The 19533-nt window shown below is 49.1% G+C and overlaps 1 protein-coding gene across 16 annotated transcripts in view; it reads left to right on the top strand.

The window, feature by feature from the left end:
- The window catches only part of LOC147631281 (synaptotagmin-5-like), a 110977-nt gene that overhangs the window by 34276 nt on the left and 57168 nt on the right, over positions 1–19533 (top strand). For all 16 annotated transcript variants that reach the window (XM_086809640.1, XM_086809644.1, XM_086809637.1 and 13 more), the window contains one exon: positions 12325–12528. In XM_086809640.1, the coding sequence (XP_086665766.1) occupies positions 12325–12528 (204 nt within the window). The remainder of the gene's footprint in view (positions 1–12324; positions 12529–19533) is intronic.

The raw sequence follows: 19533 nt of genomic DNA, 5'->3' as shown, positions 1-19533 counted from the left end.
TGCGGGCTCTGAGTGTCTTTGCTCTCTGGAGAGTAATTCCCTGCCATGTAGGAGCTGGGAGTGGGATGGATCTCTGAAAAAATGTAGTAATCTGTGTCTGTCGTCCCCCCTCTGGAGCTGTTTGAGCTTGTAATGATGTCTCTCTGTGATGCTGTATGTCTAGAATGAATCTCCCCAGTATGCGCTGGTCTGCTGCCTCAAAGATCTGGCGTAGGGAATGTGGCTCTCTGAATAAAATGGGATCTCTCTCTCTCTCATGGCTGTATTATATGCTCTGCATCTGCAGACATAATGCTCCTCACTCTCCACCTCCTCTCTGCACAATCTGCATACCCTCTCCTCTTGGGGGATCCGTGATGCTCTGCCAGTCTCGATCTCCAATCGATGTGATGAAACTCTAAGTTGACCAATAGCCACTCGGGAGCAGTGTGGTAAAAAACCCTCCATGTATCTAGGCCTCTCTATAAATCCATCATCAGTGATACTCATAAAGTGATCTCTGTAGTATAGCATCTTTGGTGGAAGAGGCTGTGTAGGCGAAATCCATGTCTCTCGTGTATAGAGCTGCCATAAATCCTTTCTCAATACTCTATTCCTCTCACTATGAGAGAGACGGATATGTGGTGCATCCCTGTCATACTGGAATGGTGGTAGATGATCCATGTCTAGGCCATGCTGTGAGAACCAATGTGTGGCCTGTGCATACCATGATCCTCTGTCTCCTGCCTCAGCCAGCTGTCTAGATGCCTCAAAAGCTCTGTATGACAATCTGTCTTGTGGCATCTCTCTGAATCTGTCTAGTAGGCATATAGTTTGGAATATGGCCTCTACCATGATAGGAGGCGCAGCAAACTCTGCGCGGATAATGTCATGAGGTACTGACGGTTTGCTGCGTATCATGCGTGCCATCTTGAGGGCCTGTGGTCTCTCTATCTGTGTCCACCAATGGGTAGCAAGGCCTGGCGCCCACACCGTTGCGAGTCCCGGTGTGACTAATGTGTCAAATAGCCACCCCTTCGTCCGGGGCTCCTGAAAATGCGCATGGTGGCACTGTCTCTCTAGCATAGCCAATGCTGCATATCCCCGTGTCAATCTAGCTCTGGCTGCTGAACCCATGGTGAAGCGTGTGGCTGCTGTAGAGAAGGTAACCCCTAGGTACACGTATGATGTCATTGTTGGGTTTTATGCTGTGTATGCACCCAGAGGAGTGCTAGTGATCATCAGTAGATTACTGGGGCACTTTTTACTTCAGTTAGTGGAGGTTTTTTCCCCCAGTTTAGCCTAGTTTCACTTATATTCAGTTTATAGGTGTTTTGGTCCACCCGGCACATTTTATGGCTGGACATGTGAACACATATCTTTAGGTCACTATTATGTGGCTATTGTACTTCACTTTTCCATCAAGCATAATACTGAAGTCAGTGTTCTCTCTCTCTGTTGGTTTCCACGCCTGCTTGAAGCTTCTCTAAACCCTAACCCTAACACTTCTGTTGCCTTCATTGCCTTCATTTGGTATCAGAGCCATCTATACAGGCCATAGCCACCAAACACCCACGCTGTCAGCTGTCCGTACGAATTCACTGACAGCTACTGTCATTCGCCGTACAACTCTGCCTGCCCGTACTGTTCCAGCTCTGCGCAGCAAGACAGGTGCTTCCGTACAGTCAGTGCCGCCTTCAGGTACTGTACCTGCCCGTACACAGACTGCGCCGCCTTCAGGTACTGTACCTGCCCAGACTGCGCCGCCTTCAGGTACTGTACCTGCCCCGTACAACTGTCAGCGCCGCCTTCAGCATCTGGTCGCCTTGCTCTGTACAGTCCTCCGTACAAACCTGCGCAGAAAGCCGTGCAGCATTCAGTGCTGCGTACCTGCTTCTGTACCAGTCTACTGTACCTTTTGTACATTCGACTGAAGCTTCAATACTGTACTGCTTCGACTGTACCTCCTGTGCATACGACTGCAACTTCCAAACCTGCAGAGTACCTGTTCGCACTGTTCAGTACAGTGCTCCGTCAGAGTACATCCACTGTACTTCACCTGTACCTGCAGTCTGCTCCGTACAGTAAACTGTACCTGCACAGTACAACAGTCAAGTCATTCGCATTGCAGTCAACTTGTACCTGCTAACATCACACTGTGGTAAGCATTACAAGTTTTGAATATTGGGCATTTTTATTTTCTCTGTGAAAATCTACAGGCAAATACAGGCAGACTTTCTAGTAAAGAACTATACAGGTTTTTTGCATAGTTTGGGTGCAGTAAATTTTGGCATTTTTGGGGCATTTTGGCATTGTGTACGCCATTTGCTGCTCTACTCAGTCATTGGTGCATTGAGCTGCACATTCAGAGGATTGAGAGTGCAGGCATACTTGGGTGAACTGTATTCAGTGGAGTACAGTTGTTTTCAGGGTTTTTCCTATTGGTTTTTTGATAAACAGGTACAACATTGTGCGTAAGCATAATGGCAAATCAACAGCAAAGTGATGTATTCACGTATTTGTCTAAGGAAGACAAATTGGACGGCACGAACTACTCCTTGTGGAGTTTTATGCTGAAAAATGTGCTTGTGGCAAAAGGTCTTTGGGATTTTGTTAGTGGTGATGAACCACGTCCAGGTCCATTGGCTCCAGAGACTCCTCCCCAAGGGGGTGCTCGTGGACGAGGACAACAGGTACAGGCTCCAGGGCAGCCATTGCCTATTCAAAGAACAAATGCTCAAAAGACATGGGATGCCAGGGATGCACAAGCTTCGTCACTCATTGCATTGTCAGTACAGAGGTCCATTATACCTCATATTCGTTCAGCTGGCTCTTCACAGAATGCATGGGTGACTTTGGAGCAGATGTATGCTGCTCGTAATGAGGCTAGGATCTCATTTTTGAAACGAGAGCTGGAAAATCAGAAAATTAATGAAGGAGATGATATGTCTAGCCACTTAAACAAGCTGCAGGATTTGAGAGAGCAACTCATCAATGTGGATGAAATTATTCCTGAGACACAGCTTGTGTCCACCATCTTGCACTCTTTGCCAAGATCTTACTTGGCTTTTCATACCTCTTTGAACCTCAGCATGAGGAATGCTGTTGAACCCCTCAAGTATCAGGAACTTGTTGCTCTCTTACTACAAGAGGAGCAAATGAGGAAGAATATGAATATGAACACAAATGCTGAACAAGCATTTACTACAGGTCAAAAGGGTAAAGGAAAAACTCAGCCAAAGAGTTCAAATCAAAATTCAGGTGATGGTGGTTCTTCACAGGATACCAAGAAAGGTGATGGACAGCCCAAGAAGAAGGGCAAATGTCATTACTGTAAGAAGCCAGGTCACTACATCACTGAATGTAGGAAGAGGATTGCCAAAGAGAAGGCAAAGGAAGCTGGGATGTCTGTTAATGATGCTTCTAAAGCTCCTCCAGAGACTGCTTCTTTTGTTGAGGACAGGGATTACTGTTTTTATACATGCAGCTATGATGCCTCTTGGTCTTCACAGGCACTCAGTATGACAGAGCATGCATGTACTTGGTATTTTGATAGTGGTGCCTCAAAACATATCACATCTCGCAGGGATTTGTTTAGTCATGTTGGCCCTGCCCCTGTTGGCAAAACTGTTCAGTGTGCCAACAATGCTTCATATCCAGTTCGTGGCATTGGGGAGATTCAGCTCACAGCCATTGATGGCTCCATTCTCCGCCTTACAGATGCCTTATATGTACCAGGGATAAAGAAGAATTTGTTGTCCATTTCTTCTTTAGCACATTGTGGTATGCAAGTCCACTTTGATGATGATAAATGCATGGTCAGAGACAAAGCTAATGCCTTGACCTTGATGCTTACTGGTACATTATGTCATGGACTTTATCAGTTGGATGCATTTCAGCCAGTGGATCAGTCTGCTTATAATGCATTCACTCTTACTCCAGCTATGGTTGATGCGGAGTTATGGCATGCTCGCATGGGGCATGTAAATTTTGGTAGTCTTATGCTTATGCAGCGACATAACATGTTTACAGATCTACCTCTCATGGAGAAGCCTCCAGATCACATTTGTGAAGGATGTATTTTGGGAAAAATGCATAGGTTTTCCTTCCCACGTGATCAGGCTCTAAGAGCAACTGCAAAGTTGCAGCTCATACACAGTGATCTTTGTGGTCCCATGCAGACGAAGTCATTAGGTGGTTGCTTCTATTTTGCAACATTTATTGATGACTTCTCTCGTATATGCTGGGTCTATCCTTTGACACAGAAATCACAGGTATATGATGCATTTTTGGCCTTTGTAGCACTTGCTGAGACAGAGTCAGGATGCAAGGTCAAGACTCTCCGTTCTGACTGAGGGGGGGAATATATGTCACATATGCTGAATTCCTTTCTTGGGAGTAAAGGTATAAAACATCAGTATACTACTCCTTACACTCCACAGCAGAATGGGGTTGCAGAAAGGAAGAATCGGTCACTCATGGAGATGGCCAGATGTATGCCTAAGGCAAAAAGGCTACCACATATCTTTTGGGTGGAAGCTGTCATGTGTGCTTGTCATATTTTGAATCGATGTCCCACAAAGGCATTGGTTTCTATTACTCCTTTTGAGGCTTGGCATGGCCGCAAGCCTTCTGTATCGCATTTTCGTATCTTTGGGTGTCTTGCATATGCACACATACCCAAAGAGTTGAGGAGGAAGCTGGATGATAAAGCCACAAAATGCATTTTTGTTGGGTATAGCCGTGAGAGCAAGGGCTACAGGTTATATGACCCACTATCCAGGAAGATATTCACTAGTCGGGATGTGATTTTTGATGAAAAATCAGAAATATCCATGGCTGGTTATGAGGCAAATCAGGCTGAAAATGATGTGTTTGAAGGTCTACTACCTATGGAATTTCATTCCACAGTTGGTGATCCAACTAATGAGGGTACAGGACAGCCAGCAAATGATGTAGGTGGTGCAGAAATTCAGCAGCAAAATGAGCCAGAAGCTGAACCAAATATGGGGCAGCAGGCACCACAGGTCAGACACATACCTAGATGGTATTTGAGGACATTACAAGACAGCCATTTAGAGGGTCCTCTTGCTGGTCGTACTCGTAGGGAGACAAGGACCAATGAGCATGCACACATCATGGATTTGAATCTGGTTATGGCAGCTAGTTTACAGGATGATGATGAGCCTGATTCATTTGTGGATGCACGAGATAATGTGCATTGGAACAAAGCCATGCAGGATGAGCTTGATTCTATTAAAAGGAATCAAACATGGGATTTGGTTGATCTGCCCAAAGGCAAGAAAGCAATTGGTACTAAATGGGTCTATAAGTTGAAAAGACATGCAGATGGATCCATTGACAGGTACAAAGCCCGTCTAGTTGCAAAGGGCTATGCACAGAAGAAGGGCATTGATTATGAGGAGACATTTGCTCCTACATCCCGTATGTCGACACTTAGGTGTGTCATTGCATTGGCTGCACATCGTGGTTGGGTTGTTCACCAGTTGGACATAAAGACTGCATTCCTACATGGGGACCTCGAGGAGGAAGTTTATGTATTTCAGCCCATGGGTTTTGCAGAACATGGTCATGAGGGGAAAGTTTGCAGGCTGAAAAAGGCCTTGTATGGTTTGAAACAAGCTCCACGAGCTTGGTATGCAAAAATAGATGCTTTCCTACTCACTCAGGGATTTGTGAACAGTCCATCAGAAGCCACTCTGTATGTAAAGAAAGAAGAGACAGATCTGCTGGTCATCAGTCTTTATGTGGATGATCTCTTGCTCATGGGATCAAATGATGACAAAATTGCAGCTTTTAAAGAGATACTGCAACAACAGACATTTGACATGTCTGACTTGGGGCTTGTACATTACTATTTGGGCATACAGTTTGTGCAGGATAACAGAGGCATTGGGTTGTTGCAATCACGGTATGTTGCTAAACTTCCGGAGAAGTTTAAATTTCAGGATTGCAAGCCTATTAGTACTCCTATGGAGCCTGGGATGAAATTGTCACTACAAGATGACAGTATTTCCTTTGATGCCACTACATATGCTCAGGCTGTTGGGTGCCTCATTTACTTGTGTAATACAAGGCCAGATATTCATTATGCAGTCTCTCAGTTGAGCAGATTTATGCACAGCCCGCGGTTGTCACATTGGCAAGCTGTGAAGCGTGTATTCCGTTATTTGCAGGGTACCTTGTCTCTTGGATTGCTTTATCCTGAGGGGGGTGACATGCGGTTATACGCTTACAGTGATTCAGATTGGGCTGGTGATTTTGATACCAGACGTTCCACTAGTGGAAATTGTTTCTTTCTTGGCTCTTCATGCATTTCTTGGCTAAGCAAGAAACAGACCACAGTGGCCACTTCGTCTTGTGAGGCAGAGTACAGAGCAGCCTACACTACTACTGTTGAGTGTGTTTGGCTGCGTCGTCTCATGACTGATATGGATATTTCAGTGGAGGAGCCTACACCTATCTATACTGATAGTCAGAGTGCCATTGCTGTGGCCAGGAATCCTGTGTTTCATGCTCGCACGAAACACATTGAGATTCACTATCATTTTGTTCGGGAGAGACTCCAGGCAGGAGATATCAGTCTGATCTACTGTCCTACAGATCAGAATGTGGCAGACATCTTCACCAAGGCATTACCACGTCCAAAATTTGAAGCATTCCGCAGTGCTTTGAATTTGTTTCCTTTTGGTGGATGATGTACAGTGATCACATATCACTCCAGGGGGGTTTGTTGGGTTTTATGCTGTGTATGCACCCAGAGGAGTGCTAGTGATCATCAGTAGATTACTGGGGCACTTTTTACTTCAGTTAGTGGAGGTTTTTTCCCCCAGTTTAGCCTAGTTTCACTTATATTCAGTTTATAGGTGTTTTGGTCCACCCGGCACATTTTATGGCCGGACATGTGAACACATATCTTTAGGTCACTATTATGTGGCTATTGTACTTCACTTTTCCATCAAGCATAATACTGAAGTCGTGTTCTCTCTCTCTCTTGGTTTCCACGCCTGCTTGAAGCTTCTCTAAACCCTAACCCTAACACTTCTGTTGCCTTCATTGCCTTCAGTCACCACCTCCACCTGGCATCGTGCGAGAGTGAATGTCAGCTGACTCCTGGCCTGTTCCTCGATGTATGAAAGACCATAACCTTGGTTTTCCCAAGGTTCATAGTAAGATCCCTCTGTGTGCAGAAATCATCGAGTGCATGTAGATGCTGTTGTAGACCTCCTGGAGACTCAAACACTAATACAATATCATCAGCATAAAGCATAATATGTAATGAGGTACCTGCTAAATCAACTCCATCTCCACCTCCCCGTGTAATGAAGTCAGCCACCTCATCAATGTATAACCCAAATAGCGTGGGGGAAAGTGGGCATCCTTGCTTCACACCAATGGTGCTAGCAATAGTCTCGGACATACCTCCTGGACATTTGACTCGCCCAAAAACGTGCTCATATAATGCATAGATGCCCCATGTCATATCTGTTGGTATGCCAAGAGACTGCAGGCACTGAAAGAGCCTCTCTCGAGTTACTGTGTCAAATGCCTTGCGGAAATCCACAAAGCAGCAATAGAGCTTTCTCTTCCTCACTCTGGCCTGATCAATCATACATCTCACAGTGAATACATGGTCAGTGGTAGAGAAAGCTCTCCAGAAGCCTGCCTGCCCTGATAAGCGTAAACCTGCTCGCTCAGCATATAAGCTAAGCTCTAACTCCAACACTGCATCATAGAGTTTGGCCAACACGTGGCCAACCATAACCGTCTTGTAGTTGCTCGGATCGAGCATATCCCCTGTTTTGTGAATCGGCACAATGGTGTGCATCATCCACTCCGCAGGCAAACCCTCTGCTAGTGCCCTGTTAAACAGGTGTGCAAGAAAAGGAGCCAAAGAATCTACTGCAAATATGAGATGCTCACCCTGCAGGCCCATATGGTCGGTGGCCCGTCCATGCTGTAGGCGGCAGATAGCTTCCTTTACCATCGAGTGGGTAAAGAAGCTAGTTGTGGTAGGTCGAGGCTCCTGTGGCTGAGGTATAGGTGGCTACTGTGGGACGTGGTATAGGCCCTCTGCATATGTGTGCCATGTCTGTGGGTCTGCAATAGGTGTCGGTGTCTGGGGCTCTCCGAAGTGCCGCCATGAGATAGGGCTATATCTACTCATGAAGAAATGAAAGATCTCTAGCTCCTGTATCTCTGCGAAGGCCCACCTTTTGCGGCGAGTAAGTCTCCTCATCTCTCTCCTCGACTCCTGCTCTGTGATGGCTCCCAAGGCTCTCTGTATGCGGAGCCGTGAGTATAGGGCTCTGCACTCGTCATCATACCATCTATTCTAGGGCATAGTCCCAGATCTCGCAGGCTTTCCTGAGTGGACACGATGTGGGAAGCTCTGTAATGAAACCATGTGTAGGAGTGATGCCAGCTGGGCTGTAATGGTATCCATAGGTGCTAGGGGATCCACGAGTAGGAGCCCATCCTCTACTCTGCCAGTGTATATGTCTGCCATGTCATGTGTGAAGTAGATGGTAGTGTGTGGCGTCGGTATGTGGGCTGGTGATACTGGTGATCCGGCTAGTGAAAATGCCAAGTATGTATGATCTGCCCCAATAGGACGAGGTGGAATGGAGAATGAGGTGACAAGCTGTGATGCCTCCAAAGACCCCATAATGTAGTCTACCACCGTGCCTCCGGTCCGTGTATGACCCCCATGTGGGAAGCATGTCAGCCCTCCTGATCCCGGCCACTGTAGCATCCCGTTATAAATAACGAGACGATGCCTGGCTCCCAACTCTAGTAAGTGGTCCCCATGATGTTCTGTGTTTGGTCTAGTGTCCTCTGATGCCCGACTAGCCCCTATCTCCTCTGGATCCACAGGGTGGAGGATCTCCATGTCATCATAGTCATACACCTCACACTGTCTGATCTGTGTGTGGGCATTGAAGTCGCCCGTAAGAAATACTTCCCCTAGTGTAGAATAATGAATAATCTCCTCTGACAGACAAGTGTATGGCGAGGCTCCTGTCTCCTCCTTCTGTGGGATGTCCTCTGTAATGACATAGGAGGATCCTGATGGAGGAAAGTAACATAGGGCTATGTATATAACCCTATCCTGTGAGAGCTGTAAGCTGATCCACATGTATCTGGCCTCTGGATCCTGTGCTACCACTCTCAGTCTCCCCTGTAGCTCTCATTTGAATAGAACCGCTACTCCCCCCGACCCTCTCGAGGTACCCTGGCGTGTGGTCCTCCTGTATGCTGACTCCCACTTGAATCCCTCTACTCAAGGTAGCCCTCTCTCTGGGCTCTGATGTGTCTCTGTCAGAAGTATGATGTCTCTCCCCACCATAACATGCTTCAATCATCCAGGCTGCACCCATAGTGAACCATTACAGTTCCATACTGCCATGTGTATCTCTGTCAGTGGCCTGGTCTGTGTCCCATGCAAGCTCTCCTATGCTCAAGCTGCATCCTCGTGAGATCATCATCCAAGAAAATAGGAGCTCCCTCCAAACCTCGTAGTATGACCCTCTTCCTCATGAAGGTGACCCTCTCTGTCTCTCCTGCAAACTATAGGATGAGGGCTCGCGTGTTTTGTCTTTCCCGGCTCTCCATGCTTTGGTGTTGGGGGCCTGAGCAAGGGTGCGTGGCAAAACGGGGGCACAGAGCCTAGCGGAGAGGGAGGCGGGGCAGCATAGCGAGGCGGCGCCGAACAGTGAAGCGAATCAGCGAGGTGAAATCACAGGGCCTAGCGGAGAGGAAGGCGGGCCAGCATAGCGAGGCGGCGGCGAATAGGAGGCGGGGGCACAGAGCCTAGCGGAGAGGGAGGCGGGGCAGCATAGTGAGGTGGCGGCGAACAGTGAAGCGAATCAGTGAGGCAGAATCATAGGGCCTAGCGGAGAGGAAGGCGGGCCAGCATAGCGGGCGGCGGCGAACAGTTAAGTGAATCAACAAGGCGGAATCACATGGCCTACCGGGGAGAGGAAGGCGGGCCAGCATAGCGAGGTGTCGGCGAACAGGAGGCGGGGGCACAGAGCCTAGCGGAGAGGGAGGCGGGGCAGCATAGTGAGGCGGCGGCGAATAGTGAAGCGAATTAGCGAGGCGGAATCACAGGGCCTAGCGGAGAGGAAGGCGGGCTAGCATAGCGGGCGGCGGCGAATAGTGAAGCGAATGAGCGAGGCGGAATCACAGGGCCTACCGGAGAGGAAGGCGGGCCAGCATAGCGGGCGGCGGCGAACAGTCACAGCAGGGCAGCGCTAGTGGGCGGCAGCGAGGCGGAAGGGCTAGTGGGCGGCAGCAAAGCGAAAGAAAGAAAGAGAGAGAGAGAGAGAGAGAGAGAGAGAGAGATGGCGGGGTGGGCTGGCACAGCAAGCGCAGTAGGAGTGCTTGTGTGTGAGACAGAGTTATATTAAATGTGTTCAAAAGACCCGGTGGGTCTATGAGACCGAGAAAGCGCTCTATTAAGCATCTTCAAAAGACCCAAAGGGCCTAAGAGATCAAATAAAGTGTTCCAATAGTTCCATGACATTTTCAAAGATCATTGAGTCAGTAAAGGAGCGCCTTGCTAAAGCTCAGGAAGCATACACTAGGCAAGCCAACAAGTCTAGAAGAGATGTCAAGTACAAAGAAGGGGATTGGGTGTCTCTCTGGATCATGAAGCACAAATTGAAGCAAGTGGGCCAGCGTTGTCCCGAGCTCTCCTTTCGAAGCTTTGGCCCTTTTCCAATCATCAAAAAGATCAATGATGTCTCCATGAAAAGCTCAAGCTTCAAGACAGTTGGACTATGCACAAGAAATTGATGAGAAGGGGCCATGTCGTGTCATGTCGTTCCCTCCTCTCCATGTATCTGTGAAGGGGTCGGGGTCCCGCCTACGCCTAGCATTTGGCAGAGTGCCAAAGCATTTGCCATCAGGGAAGTTCCTACCGTAGCCCGCGTACCCGTACATGAATGGATCGTGCTTTCTTGCGTTTTTCCTCCTCTAGGGTCGCATGGTATAACGCTTTGCAGGGCTTTGTGTCTCTTCAATACCTCCACCCAGTCATTTTTAGAAGTACGGAGCTCTTCCCTCAGCTTGTCATTTGCAGCCTTGAGCTGCTCCATGTCCGTCCTCAAGCCCTCATGTGAATTCAGCTCCCCTTCTTCCGTGGCGTGGTCTTTAACAGTGCCCTTCAGGGCTTCCATTTGTGCCCTCCTCGGTGATGGCACAGATGGTGAAGATGTGGTCAAAGGTAGAGTAGCTCCTCCGAAAGCTTTCCTGTCTTGAGGCTTTGCATCCATGTCCCTCTGCAAATGGAGTTACTGCTGCTTCAGGGCCGAGAGAGAGAGAGAGAGAGAGAGAGAGAGAGAGAGAGAGAGAGAGAGAGAGAGAGAGAGAAATGAAATGATATATTAACGTCTCTAAGAGGCCATAGTGGCCTATGAGACCAAAACTGAGAGAACATCTGAAGTTGGTGTCTCATCAAAGAGAACAACTAAATGAGACTAAGAAGTACAATAAATTGATTCCTACAGTTATAAGAACTGAACTGTAAGACTCCGAGATGATACTAAGTAGAAAATACTGGAAAATACTGAAAAATGTATATCAGGTAGATCCATGTATGCTGATCAGTTGAAGTGTTGCCCTCTCCTTAGATCAAGTATCTCCGCCATGGGGCTGTCTAGAATGGAGAGGTTGTAGAAGCGAGGTAGGTGCCTCCGATGCCGAGCAATAATGGCTCTGATCTGGCGATGGTGAGGATGCCGTGGTCGGGATCCTGGTGGGCGTGGCCAACGCGCACGACATAAGATAACTGCTCTATCAGTGGTGACTCCTTGGGAGCGTGGTCGGTGCCCTGATGGCCCAATGGAGGTGGTATCAGGAAGTGTGTGGGCTGGGTGCTGGTGCTGGTGCCGAAGAAATCTGTCAGGGTCCTCTGTCTAGGTACATCATGGCTCGGCCTCCTGTCTGCCAAGAGGGTCTCTCTGTGTCTCCTGAGCTCAAGTAGAAACAATCCCAGGCATCTCTGATCCTCAAACTCCATGACCCTGCGTAACGGCCCAAAACCCTGTCGGAAGAGGCAGTGATATCTCCCTCGGATCTCATAATAGACTGTACATCGGCAAATGTAGTGTTCCTCTGTCTCTATCTCCTGGTAGCATAGATGACAAATGCGGTCATCCACGATCTGATGCACATATCGCCCTGTCTCAATCCGCAGCTGGTGTGATGAGAGAGAGAGAGAGAGAGAGAGAGAGAGAGAGAGAGAGAGAGAGAGAGAGAGAGGATGTTTGTTAATTTTAGAACCTAACATTATCCCATTATATTTTTATTATAGTGCAGATAACTGTGAAGCTTGTAGTGAAACAATGGCTTTTTACTGAGGACCCTAGAAGTGCATACTCGCATGGAATACTTGGTTCTCTTTCCAGTTTTCAAGCCACAACAGGGAGAATTATTGAAGTTGCAGTGGAAGAAGCTAGAAACCTTGCTGCAAAGGATAAATCTGGAAGCAGTGACCCTTATATTCTGTTGCAGTATGGAAAGGTACATGCGAGAATCATGCTTGGTTTTAAGTGCAAGGATGATACTGAGTGGTATGCTTAAATTATTTACGTTTAGTTCACTCCACTCGTCTCTGCGAAAAATCTGGATTAATTTAGGAAACTGTTGCAGTGTTTTAAGCTTCTTTTTTTTTTTTTTTTTGCTATGAGAGTATTGCTGCTTTAAAGATACAATTAATCACTGTAGTGAACTTGTATGTCCGTATTTCATTCAGAGATATTGTGGAAACTGTTGTAGGGTCTTAAGTTTTTTTTTTTCTATGGGAGTATTACTGCTTTAAAGATACAATTAATCACTTTAATGAAGTTGTATGTCCGTGTTTCATTCAGAGATATTGTGGATATGGAGGATTTTGTTTAAATAAAAACCGAAATTAAAATACACGCAACTGACAGATTTATGTTAGTTTTTTGTGGAGAAAGAGAGAAAGTTCTATTAACATCCACAAAAGACCAAAGGCCAAAAGTGTTAGACAGAATCATGATAAGCAAATCATTGTACCATGAAGACAAAAAAGAAGTTGGAGGCGTCGAGAGTTGGAGCTCCCCCCACCGTTCGTACACCTGTTGTTGCCATCGATTGACCCCCCCCCCCCCCCACCCCCCTCCCCCCGCATGTCCACTGTGTGCAGCCTTCTTCACCTTCTTCCGTTGCCTCTGTTCAATGCCCCCCATCCCTGTGCGCAGCCCCTTGCGGCTTCCTTCCCCACTGCCTCCCGCCTTCACACAACCCCCCCCCAACCCCACCCCCCCCCCCCTCCCCCGGGCGGCTTCCCCACTGCCTCCGCATGATCGTCCTATAGTTATTAGGATCAAGTGGATCTCCGGCTTTGAGGGCTCTATTGAACATGTAGGCTAGTACGGGCACCAGTGTATCATCGGCATGTGAGATGTACTCGGTAGTGAGTCCTTCATCTTGGGCCCATCCATTACGTAGTCTACGGATGGCCTTGAGGACCTTACCCTTTGTGAAGGTGGAGGTGGTGGGGTGGGGTTGTGGCATGTGATAGGTGTGGGGGGGCATTGAGAACAGGGAAAAAGTGCCCGTGAGTAAGCTGAGTTCACACCTGAACTAGCCGGGTATACATGACCAACAATTATGACTAGCTTGGTATTCACGCACACTGATGTCCCGAGGTGGATAAAACCCAATGTCCACCGCCCATACCTTATCCCCTTTGTACAAAGGGAGTAACTAGCCATGTGTTCTTTCTAGCTTGCTCCACAAAGCACCTGCCTGCCACCTAAGAGTGGACAACTCACCACCTCACTCTTCCCTCTCTCTCTAGAAGAAGGTGCCTCCTTCATGAGGGGTTTTGGGCTGCATTTTCTGCACTTTTTCCTTCCCAACTCCGTATCCAAGCTTGCTAGGGTGTTTCCCAAGCTTCCAAGAGTGATTCCGGGTGCTATTCACTCTCCTACACACTCCCAATGACTGAAATTCAGCAAAACAACTCTCTTTCTTGCTGTAATTTCTGGTCTTTTTGCTGAAAACCCTAATTTCAGCCCTCCTTTCTTAAGTTGAACCATAGGGGACGCTTTCCCAGGGTTCCCTTCATCCTCTTGAAGACTTTTGTCGCGAAGAATTGCGACAAATCAAAGATTTCAACGCTTCAACAACTTCCATCCTGAAGACTTTCGCTGTCATCGACCCTACTTGCAATTGGTAAGCTTTTATGCTTAAATATGGAAGCAAGTAGCAGGAGGGAGGAATTGGATTACAAGATCACATACCCTGTGTAGTGTTTTCTTGTCCTACGTGCTCTCTTGCAGATTGTTGCTACCATGTGTTGGTGGAACAATAGAGAGCAGATGGTAGGGAACATGGGCACTTGAGAGAGTAGTGTGAGTTGCAAGTCAACACCATCAACCACTTGTTTGCAATATTGTGTTCATATGCATTGGTTTGGAAATCTCTTCAGAAATGCCCATGATACTATGTACTTGATTCTTCCAAGATCAATATACTTTATTTGAGGGACGGGCCGGTTGTTCCGGCTCATTGTGTGTCTCTTGTCAATTCAGCAAATTACTTCTTGTATTGAGTATGTGTCCATCAAATCTTAGTGTATTTAAGTGTATTGATTAGCATTGTGTTCAACCAAGTTAGAGAGAGAGAGAGAGAGAGAGAGAGAGAGAGAGAGAGAGAGAGAGAGAGAGTTGTATTAACGTCTTCAAAAGGCCAAAATGACCTATGAGACCAAAAGGTTACATCATATCCATGAGGTACATCATCCTGGGTACAAAATAGTAATAAAGAAAGATAACAAAAATCAAGAACTATAAAATCTGATCTAGGTACATGAGCAGAGAGCTCTCATATCACCCTAATACATCCCTCATGGGCTGCTATGACATGCTGCTCAAGGTGGTAAAATTGAGTTGGTGCGAGAAGGTCCTGCGATAATGGGCGAGGATGGCTCGAATTCTCCTGTGGTGGTGTGGCCGTGGGCGAGGGCCATGTCACACCTCTCTGCCGAGCTCCTGCACTAGCTTGTGGTCCAAGTATGATGGGTGGATCGGCCCTCGGAGTGCTGGTATGGAAGAAGTCGATGAGAGCTCTATGTTTGTTCTCGAGCAAGTACAGCTGATCTGGAACTCACTAAGGACTCCATGTGTCTACGGAGCTCTAGAAGAAAAAGTCCCAGGCATCTTTAATCTAGGAAGTCCATGATCTTGGAAAGTGGTCCGAACCCAGCTCGGAAGAGGCATTGGAACTTCCCTCCAATCTCATAGTATACAGGGCATTGACATATGTAATGATCCTCTGTCTCAGGCTCTGTGAAGGGTTGGCATATTCTGTCCTCTGGTGCGGCCACCCTGCGCCCATATCTTTTTTTTTTCCAAGAAAAGATCCTTTCATTAGTTATATAAAAACGCCCGTAGGGCTACAAAAGATCTCTCCTGCTCATAAGAGAAACAAAGCAGTGAATACAGCAAGGCAGCCCGGGAGACTCTCCCTAGGTGCTGCAAAATACAAGCATCAGTACAAAGGACTGAGGGGCTAAATCATACAATAGGGGGGGGGGGGGGGGGGAAGCCAAACAAGTGGCCTGTAATGCCAACGGGGGGATCCCATGTGTAAGGTGTAGAAGGGGCCTCTGCGCCAGGTGGTGTGAAAAGCCTGGCGCCGCAGGATCACCTCATTCGAGTCGCCCTGGATGCGGTCATACTGTCCTCGTAGGGTGTGGATCAACTCCTGCCAAATCCCCCGTACAGTCTCTGCTGGTGGCTCCAGTCTCCCCTCAAAGGCCGTGAAACACTGGGCCCTCCAGGTGAACCAGATGGTGAAGCTGCTGAGGAGCTCCCATCGTAAATCCCTCTCCTGTGTCCAGCTGGCGGACGAGAAATCCAGTGACGAAACCACGCGAGGCTGGCCCCTAATGAATCTGATGGCCTGACTGTCCTGCTCCATCTCATAGCCCATAGCAGGCCCTGACGAAGTCGACCAAGCAGCGGCACCCCACGTAAACATACCCTCTGGAGAGAGGGGGGCCAGAATACGCAGCATCCGCAGCCAAATCTGCTGCGCCTGAGGGCAATCCCAAAGGCAATGTCTCTGTGTCTCCATAGGGTGGCCGCATCGGACGCAGGCCGTCGAAAGACCGCTGTAAACAAGCCAGGTGCCAACTGCTGAGCCCCTGTGGGCGACCAGCCCCACTGGAAAGTCGAGATCCTGCGGGCCTGTCGACTAGCCCAGAGCCGAGCCCAAAAATCCTCCAGGAACTCCTGTGAGAGTCGCTGTAGCCGCCAATGCCCCGCTGCAGTTGGAGAGACCATCCTCCTCGCCGTCAAAATATGCCGCCCCAGCCGAACAGTATACTGGAAAAAGGTGATCTCTGTGGCCTCAAGGGATGCATAAGGATCATGCCACTCGTACTCCCCAGGGTCCCACTGTAGCCGGGCCAAGGGGCGCGCTGCATATGCCCATATGCGCCAATCCGGGAGCACATCAGCAGGGTCGAGGTCAATATGCCACTTCCGAGAAGCGGCAGCCACAACCCGTATCCTCTGAAAGGTGCACTCTGCAACCAAAGGCGACTCCAGCTCCACTCTCTGAAGTCTGCCCTCATCCTGAATCTCATAGTAGAGGCATCTGCCATCCTCAGTGCAAGCTCTGACAGCAATCAGGATCTCCAACTGTGTAAAGGCTCCCATCCACCGTGGGGCCACTGGCTCGAAAGGCGTGAACCACTCCTCTGTGAGTGCCTCCTGAATGTCATCCTGCATAATCAACCCCCCTTTGAAGTGACTCAGCCTCTCCACCTGGATCTCCTCTGGGAGACTGCAGAAGGCCTGCTTGTCTCCAAAACTACGTGTTGGGCCTGCTGCTAAAGGTCCCCAGGCTAGGCGAGGCCGAGAACCCAGCATATGACCCTGCTCTGTGCGAACTGTTGGGCTCCAGATGAGCGGCTGTCTGGCCCGCTCCTCAACACAAGAAGGAGGTTGCTGAGAGAGCCCCGGTCTCAGCAGCTCCCAAGCTCTCAGGATACTCAAAGCAAATCTGTCCTCCCATCCTCTACTAAGGCCTGTCCTCCTCATCTCTATGAAGATCCAGCGAATCTCTGGTGCCCAAGTGCCCCCTGCTGGGGGAGCCCGAGCCTGCAGCCGCTGCAAGAGAAGCTCTTTTCAAGGCTCAGCGCCTGGAAGCAGCCCCCAAACAATAAGCTTCCCCAATAAGGCTCTACTCTGATCGACTGGATCTATAATGCCCAAGCCTCCCCGAGCCAGCGGAAGTGTAATAACTGCCCATGCAACCTTTGCCCGGGCTGGCTGACCGTCCCGCCCAGACCAAAGAAAGTTCCTGATCAGCCTCTGTACTTGGCTGATGCAAGAGCTCGAGAAGATCCAGCAAGACGTAATGTACCACATGGTCGCTAACAGCACCTGATTTGCCATCAACACCCTCCCAGCCAAGGATAGTCGAGCTGTACTCCAATACAAAAGCTTCTTCCGAATGCTCGGAAGAAGCGGGGCAATCTGCTGCTCAGGTGACAAATCTAGTCGAATCTGGCATCCCAAATACCGCACTGCTGTGCCAGGAGGAATCCATCTAAAACCGGGGTCCGGGCTCCATGCCAGAGTCGGAGCACTACTGATCCAAAAGGCCACTGTCTTGCGCCAATTGATCAATGCTCCCGAAGCTGCACTAAAAACCTGGAGCGACTGCTCTGCCCAAAGAAGATTGGCCTCTTGGCCATGCAAAAATAAGCCCGTGTCGTCTGCAAACTCAGCATCGAGCAGGTCCTCCCCCCGGACTGGGAGCTGGAGTCCTCTCAAACCAACCTCCTCTGTCGTCAAATACATGCTCATAGCCTCCGCAAAGAAGAGAAAAAGAAAAGGGGCGAGGGGACACCCCTGACGGACTGATCTGGTCAGCTCAAAACTCGGCCCCCGTCCTCCTGCAATCAACACCTGGCTACGAGCTATGGAATACAGAGCCGCCACCCCTCTGATCCATCCTGGCTCAAAGCCCAGGTGAAGCATAGTGCCCTCTAAGAAACCCCAATCAACTCTATCGTATGCCTTCTCAAAATCGAGAAGCATCACGACCAAGTCCTCGTCAAGAAATCTAGCTCGGGCCGTCGCCTCCCAGAAAGTAAAGATGTTGACAAGGATACTGCGCTTCTTGACGAATCCTATCTGGGTAGCATGAATCAACTCCCCCAGGAAGGGCTAGATCCTCAAACTCAAGGCCTTTGCTAAGACCTTGTAGACAGTATTGAGGATCGTAATAGGCCTCCAATGCCGAATATCATCTGATACTCCCTCCCCCTTGGGGATAAGAAAGATCAAGCCCTCTGAAAAGCTCTGTGGCATCGCCCCGGTGTCCAAAACATACTGAAAGCCCCTGCGGAGGCCTGGCCCCAAAAGGTCCCAATAGCGCATAAAAAAGGCCGGCGTTAGTCCGTCCTCCCCTGGGCAACTATGTCGCGGCAGGATCCTCAAGGCCTCGGCAAGCTCAATCTTTGAAAGAGGCGCACCAAGAACTGTACGCATACGATCTGTGACCCTCCTCTGCACATGGGCCCACACAGTCTGTCTGCAAGCATCTCGATCCTCAGTGGTGGCTGGCTCCGCCAAGTTGACGGACTCCTGCTCGAGCATGGCGGGGTCCAGTGATCTCAAAAAACTCCCCAGTCACTCTATCACCAAGCTGCGTCCACTGAGAGGCCCGACGATGATAGTAAAACTCATGTCTCTGCTCCTCTGCCTCTCTAACCTCCTGGCGTGCCTGGCTCAGCTGTGACGCTACCCACTCACATGCTGGCTGCTGCTCCTGAAGGCGCTGTAGCGAAGCAAGGCTGCGTCTCAGCCGATGCTCCCACTCGCGAATCTCTCCCAGTTGTGTCAAAGCTGCAGTGTGCAGAAAAGAGCTAAGCTCGATGAGTCCCTGGGCACACTGGCCTGGTGCATCCTGGTCAGAGCACTGACTATCATGCCAGATCCTCTCAATGTCCTCAGCGAGACTGGGATCTGTAAGTACCCTCTCTGGGATCCTCAACTGCAAGCTGGGCTCCCGTGTCCTCTCCTCCAATGTCAAGATAACTGGCGCATGATCTGAAAACGAGGTGCCAGCGAGAATGTCGACGGAGCCCCCTCGCTCCCCTAACCAGTCGCCCACATAAAAGCGATCAATCCGTGATAGATTAGTCCCTCCCTGCCGGCGATCCGACCGAGAGAAACTAAGACTGTCCTGAGAGCGGGAGAAGGCCCCATGCTGCTATGCATCAGTGATCCTCAGTGACATGCAAAACCGGTCCCAAGCTGCAAGCTCCGTGCCGTGCACTGTAACATGACTGCTTCCCACCCTATCGGCCGGGTCCTCAAGCATGTTGAAGTCTCCCCCGACACACCAATGTGCGGCCTCTGGCAATGCATCCGTAACCTGGGTCGAGAACTCTGCTCTGGCACTAGCATGATTGGGCGCATAGACGTTGAGCACGCCCAATAGCTCATCATGCATCCTCAGAATGACATACTGTGC

Source organism: Cibotium barometz, chromosome 15 (assembly GCF_041138505.1).
Source record: "Cibotium barometz isolate CiBa-2024 chromosome 15, ASM4113850v1, whole genome shotgun sequence".
Lineage (NCBI taxonomy): Eukaryota > Viridiplantae > Streptophyta > Polypodiopsida > Cyatheales > Cibotiaceae > Cibotium > Cibotium barometz.
The sequence above is the reverse complement of the archived record's forward strand: the minus strand, read 5'-3'. Positions and strand labels throughout refer to the sequence as shown.